The sequence below is a fragment of the Engraulis encrasicolus genome, unplaced genomic scaffold (assembly GCF_034702125.1).
Source record: "Engraulis encrasicolus isolate BLACKSEA-1 unplaced genomic scaffold, IST_EnEncr_1.0 scaffold_44_np1212, whole genome shotgun sequence".
Taxonomy (NCBI): domain Eukaryota; kingdom Metazoa; phylum Chordata; class Actinopteri; order Clupeiformes; family Engraulidae; genus Engraulis; species Engraulis encrasicolus.
In genome coordinates, this window is record NW_026945753.1 from 104,204 (window position 1) to 110,810 (window position 6,607).

Here is a 6,607-nt window from a genome sequence, read left to right on the forward strand (position 1 = left end):
ATAATAGTGTGGGAGAGAGCGAGAGAAAGCGAAAGAAAGCAAGCAGCATCTGTGGGTTGGAAGGTTCCACTGTCTTAAAATGTACATCCAAATACAGTACGTGTGGGTTTTCAAAAGGTTAGTATATGCGTTCATAGATGCATTCATGACAAACACAGAACCTTTGACACTGCAAGGGCAACCTAATAAAGTTCTCACGTATTGCTACTTGCTGTGGTTCAACAAAACACTCTATCACCACTTGGTTTAACATACAGTGTGCTCAGAGAGAGAGATAAGGAGAGATAGAGTGACAGAGTGAGGGGAGGGAGAGAGAGAGAGAGAGAGAGAGAGAGAGAGAGAGAGAGAAAGAGAGAGAGAGAGAGAGAGAGAGAGAGAGAGAGAGAGAGAGAGAGAGAGAGAGAGAGAGAGAGAGAGAGAGAGAGAGAGAGAGAGAGACAGAGACAGAGAGACAGAGATACCCGGGGGAAAAATGTTCAAAAGTAAATAAATCCAAAACACAGCTGTAGGACTTCCTGGGGACTGTCCACTTTTGGTTCTCAAAGTCATGCATGTATCACACAATCTAGATACTTACGCCCACACACCTGAAAGCTGAAGCTGCATACCTGTAAAATTCAGCTTTGCGCAGTCAAAACATTCTGTGGGCAAACCTCAACCCTGTGATCTTAAGCTCCTTAACCACTTGCCATAGCTAACATAGAATAAAATTGTCAGTATTGGAGTCCCCTCATATCTCTGACGTTTGTCATGCCTTACCGATACCTGTTGAACAGCCAGGTGTATCAGTTCAGATCTCTCAATCACATGTTCTGGATTTCTTCGAAACTGAATGTGCTGTTCACACATTAATGTGAGTCCACTACTACAGGTGATAATTCTTGCCCACTGCATTGAAGGAAATAAATCTTTCCGCGCGTGTGTGTGTGTGTGTCTGTGTGTGTGTGTGTGTGTGTGTGTGTGTGTGTGTGTGTGTGTGTGTGTGTGTGTGTGTGTGTGTGTGTGTGTGTGTGTGTGTGTGTGTGTGTGTGTGTGTGTGTCTTCCTCATAATGATAACAATCTTTTGCAAGCCGTTGAGCACTGCATGCATGTGTGAGCTGTGTGTATTTTATATGTGGAGCTATAGGGGGGAAAGGTGAGGGCCCTTGGCAGGCTATTTCTGGTGAGGGCCCTTGGCAGGCTATATGGAGAGACAGATCATTGTCTTGCCCTGGGGCCCTGTTTGCAAGTGTTCCACCACAGGCTTCATGTCAGTTTCGCTGGCCTGTGTGCATGTCTATTTGTATGCGGTTGTGTTTGCAACTATGCTTATGCTGTCAGCTATTTGGGGTGTGTGTGGCTGTCCATAACTGTAAGCAACAGACATTGTTTCACAGCATTTCATCAGAACTTTGTTTATTGCCAAAGCAAAACCTATATGCTGAGCATGCATACACTTTACTTCTTAGATCAGCATAACTCAACTGAAGCTGTTTTGCAGCATATTTACTCCTTCACAGCTGTGCCTAATATTCAGATTCTCATGATTAGATGATGAACATGCACAATACTGCTGCGATGCATACATCTTCGCACGCAACACACAGCTTCCTGAGCCAATCAGATGAACCTGACAAGCAAACTTGAGATGTGTTTTTTTCCAGAAAGTTTTTTTTATTTTTTTTTATTTAAAGCTGAATTATATACACACAATAGGCAAACAGATTCCTCCACACAGAAATGTTTCTTTTAAAAAATGCAATAGGATAGGATAGGATACTTTTTTTATTCAATATCTTTTCAGGAAATATGTACAGATCATTATTTTTAACATTGATATTGAAAGGTAAAAAAACCCCAAAAAGCCGCTCTTGGCTGCTTGTCGCGGGGAAACCCAAAAGACAAAAAAACAGAGAATAAAGAAAGAGACTAAAAGAGAAACAGAGTAAAAGAAGAAAAAAAGAAGAAAAAAGAAAAGAAAAGTTATGAGTTTGAACTAAAAAAACGACATTTAGATCAGCACTCCATGTGACTTGGCCTCACATAAATCCCACCTCACTCACGCAACCCCCCCACCCCCAACAGTCACAAAGTGATATAGGTGACCCCCCCCCCCCTCCCCCCACACACACCTCACACAGACAGGTTGAAGGGCTATGTGTTTCGCTTACGAGTTACAGTTCATTTTACAGTTCATTTTACAGGGTGGGCCTTTTTCATATCTCAAGGCAATTAGCATCTATGAGGTATATTTACACAATAGCATTTTTTTCATTTCTCTTTTAAATTTTTTTAGTGATTCACACAACTTCACCTCTTCCTCTAGTTGGTTCCATATTTGGAAGCCCCTGCAGGCAACGCTAAGACCTGTGGTTTTTAGTTTTCTTTTCTTGCCCCAGTAAAGCCTTTTTTCTCTGGTGCCATACCGGTGCAGGGGTCTACAGACAGGGATGAGTTCACATAAGCAGTGGTTGAGTTTATTTATGACTTGATGAATTGTGACAGCATTGAGAAAGGTGTTTAGATCCTCAAGTTTCAGTATTCTGGCTGCTTTAAAAAGGGGTGCTGTATGACTTCTTGAATGTGACCAGAAGATGGTTCGGATAACTTTCTTTTGTAGGCATTGAAGTTTGTGTAGGTAGCTTGGGTAGGTGTTACACCATATAATATTGCAGTAATGTAGATGTGGTTCAAAGAGTGATCTGTAAAGGATGAGTAGTGCTGAGCTTGGTAGGTGATATCGTAGTTTGTAGAACAAGCCAGAGTACATGGATAGCTTTTTTGTCAGTAGATCAGTGTGGTGTTTAAAGTTTAGTTTTTCATCTATGTGAATCCCAAGGAATTTTGTGTGTTCTACTCTATTTATATTGTGGCCGTCAATGTTCAGGCATACGTTTTCTGTTTGTTTTCTGTTTTTATTTGATCTAAATATTATGAAGTTGGTTTTTTTGGTGTTTAATGATAGTTTGTTACATTTCAGCCATATATTAACTTTTTCAATCTCTGTGTTTGTTATTGTTTCAAGCTCTGATGGGTCATGGTGTGAATGAAGCAGGTTTGTATCGTCTGCAAATAGTACTTTCTTGAGGGTGTCTGTGCAGTTGGTAAAGTCATTCATATATATTATGTATAGTAATGGTCCCAGTATGGATCCTTGTGGAACCCCATGTTTTGTGATTTGTTCAGTGGAGTTAGATCCTTTTATACTCACATACTGCTTTCTCCCATACAGGTAGCTATTGAACCATTTCAACGCGATTCCTCTAATGCCATAGAAGCTGAGTTTGTCCAGTAGTATGTTAAGGTTTATTGTATCAAATGCTTTGGATAGGTCTAAGAAGACACCGATTGCAATTTCCCCTTTTTCAAATGCGTCATTTACTTTTTCTATCAGGTCTAGTACAGCCATGTCTGTGGTTCTGTTTTTTCTGAAGCCATATTGTGATGTGTCCAGGATATTGTACTTTTCTATGTATTTATATAATCTAGTGTGCACTATTTTTTCATATATTTTTGAGAGGGAGGGTAGTATGGAAATTGGTCTGTAGTTATTTAGATCGTTGTTGTCTCCAGATTTGTGTATAGGTGTAATTTTAGCTATTTTAGCCTGTTTAGGAACAGATCCCCAGGATAGTGACAGATTGATGCAATGCGCTAATGGACCAGCAATTTCATTGGCTATGGCTTTGAGTGTGGTGTTACATATACCGTCGGTGCCTGAGGAACGTGAGCTTTTTGTGCGTCTGATTGTTTCATACACTTCCATACTGTTTGTTGGCATAATGTAGAAAGACTGAGAATGGCTATTTTTTAGGAAGTGTCTGTACGTGAAATGTGATGGATTATTGATGACCTGTGCAAGATTTTCTCCAGTGGAAATGAAGTGTGTGTTGAGTACCTCTGCCAGGCCTGTATCATCAGATGTTGAATTTCCAGGGAGCAGTGAGGCATCTGGTAATACAGATTTTTTCGGGCCTTTACCCAGCACTCTGTTTAGCACCTGCCATGTTTTTTTAACATCACCTTGTGTTTTGTTTAATAGTTCTGTGTAGTGTTTTTGTTTGGCCTTTCTGATTGTATGTGTAAGTTTATTTCTGTATTGGGTAAATTTTGCTTTATTTTCTTCAGTTGGATTTTTTATGTACTTTTTGTATAAGTTATTTTTGTTGGTAATCAGTTTATCAGCAATACATATACAGTAATAGCCTAGTTTTCAGAAATTAATATGGCTTAGTAGGCTACAGTAGTGGTGATAAGGAACATTATATTGAGCTGTTAAAGAAATGATTATTATGTTTTTCTCTATTAAACAGGCCCAGATACCATGGTTCATAATAATGCAGACTGTAGAAGATGACTTTGTCCTCACGACTTACACATGGCTCTTGTATGACACAAAAGCTAAGCTTTGCACAACACAAAAGATCCTTTTTGTGCTTGGGTTAATGCATTAAACCCTTCAGGCTTCATCATGGTATTTTTGAGAGATTCTACTAGTATCGTGCTACATTTTTCTTTACATAAGAGATTTGTGTACATTGCAGGAGACTGACAATAAAACATTTCTGCAAAGACAGCAATGTATCAAGTTTCTATATTATGACCATCTCTTTTTTGGTGTCCACAGTCCCAAAGACTGGGTAAACTTTCTCTGAGTTACTGAAGTCTGCCTTGAATCTATAAATCTCACGCCTCATCTTCTTATCTATGGCATAAAATGTGACCTCTCCGGCCTGCATATCCAGACACACCCCTACTCTGCTGGGCAGGGAGATGTTTAACTTGGTAGCCGGCTCAGTGAGTGCCACAAGGTTACCAAGCTGCAGCCTCAGGGTCCAGTATCCTGATGAGGTGTTGAGTTTGGCAAAGCCACGTTTAGGTGCAGACTCTCTCATCACCCCAATCCTCCAATCACGAATCCCCCTGATATCTACCTCCCAGTAATGCTGCCCTGAACTGAAGCCCTGCACTCCTCGGATACAAAGCCAGCCGTCATACTTCTCACTGGCTCGCTCAAACCAATCAGTTTTCATGAGAATCTGGCTTTCCTCGTACGTGTATGATCTGAGTCGCCTTTGATCATTAGAGATTCTGAGGAAAGGATTTGCTGTCTTCGTGTCGAGGGTGATTTTATCTGTGAGGATGAGAAAATAGAATGCTGTGTGTGAGTGAACCTACCAACCAAGAGAGGTTGTATAAGAAGATAGGCAAGCTATGGATTTGCATTGGGATTTTCAAACAGGCTATAACTACCACAGTATGCAAAATTACCTCTCTTACCTGATAGTGTTGTGAGGGAGGGTAATCCTAAACAGAGACATAGATGCTGAGTGTTACCATGGTTGAACATATACTGTATGTACACGTAGTTACAATATCAGAATGACAACAAACGTATGACATAGACCCAATGCACTCATGCAGAAATAATGTGAAAACCTAAAGGAGTGTGTTGTGTGTCTCCAAAGAAATGAAAGAGAAACAAAATTGGGATAGAGATAAGAACAGAACCGTGACATGAGCAGAAACTTGAAATAGAGCCAATCTAAATAAGATCTTTATAGCATTTGACAGCCAAGCTGGCTTTGCACGCACACAACCAACCACACACGCATGCCCAACACACACACACACACACACACACACACACACACACACACACACACACACACACACACACACACACACACACACACACACACACACCTGGACTAACCTGATGTTCTGGCAGTTTGTAAGGGCTGAGTTATCTCTGGCGCCACTGCTAACCCTTTCCGGACCTAAACAGGCATTGGATGCTGGGTGTGAGATGGGAAATACTTAAGTAACACACACACACACACACACACACACACACACACACACACACACACACACACACATTTCACTAGTCTTACGTAAATACAATAGCCTACAACAGCCTGTGCACCACGTCATATTAATCATTCCTGCCTATTTGAGATCAGACCGAATGTTTTCACAAACACGCAAGGGGAAGCATTTGTCAGCTGGGTATTATATTGCCTCTGCAGAGAAACACAACTGTTTAGTTCCTCATAATTGAACAAAGGGAGAGAAGTAGGCCTACATGTAATACAACCAAGTTGTCAGCATGCCAGCACCCAGATATTTCTAACAAGGTTAAGTAGTCTGCCCTGTTCTTCCTAGAACATTGTTCTTTTTATGCATACCTTTGACTGCAAAAGAAGTTGCTTACACACAGCAATCACCTATGACAAAACAGCAAAATAAATCATGTGTAATGATAATACATTACTACATATTATTTGAATTCATAATCAAAAATGTGTGTGAAAAAAATGTAAGGTGTTGCATGCAAAACTACCTCTTGCAAAGTCATTCTTGGCTTGAGAAAAGGTTCTGAGCTGCATGTTTGTTGAGGAGTGTGTTGTTTATTTTCAAAAATATTGAAGTTTCCACAACTCTGCGTCACTACAATTGTTTCTGCAATACAATACATAACATACAAAGGAGTCAGTAGTTTAACCCTTGTAAGGTGTTCACATCATCTTGATCCCTTTTTCAGCTTTTAGCTTGATAAAAAAAATAGCACCCGTTATCATTCCTTCACACTGAACACATTACAAGGGTTAAATCTTGACAAAC

The 6,607-nt window shown here is 40.3% G+C and overlaps 1 protein-coding gene across 1 annotated transcript; it reads right to left on the bottom strand.

Moving 5' to 3' along the window:
- Positions 1-4,572: 4,572 nt before the first annotated feature.
- On the bottom strand, positions 4,573-6,383 carry LOC134444084 (butyrophilin subfamily 3 member A1-like). The gene is made up of 5 exons (XM_063193549.1): positions 6,327-6,383; positions 6,172-6,210; positions 5,697-5,760; positions 5,261-5,287; positions 4,573-5,114 (listed from the first exon to the last, which is right to left on the bottom strand). The coding sequence occupies exons 1-5, from the start codon at positions 6,339-6,341 to the stop codon at positions 4,573-4,575; spliced, it is 687 nt and encodes a 228-aa protein (XP_063049619.1). The 5' UTR covers positions 6,342-6,383.
- Positions 6,384-6,607: the final 224 nt, after the last annotated feature.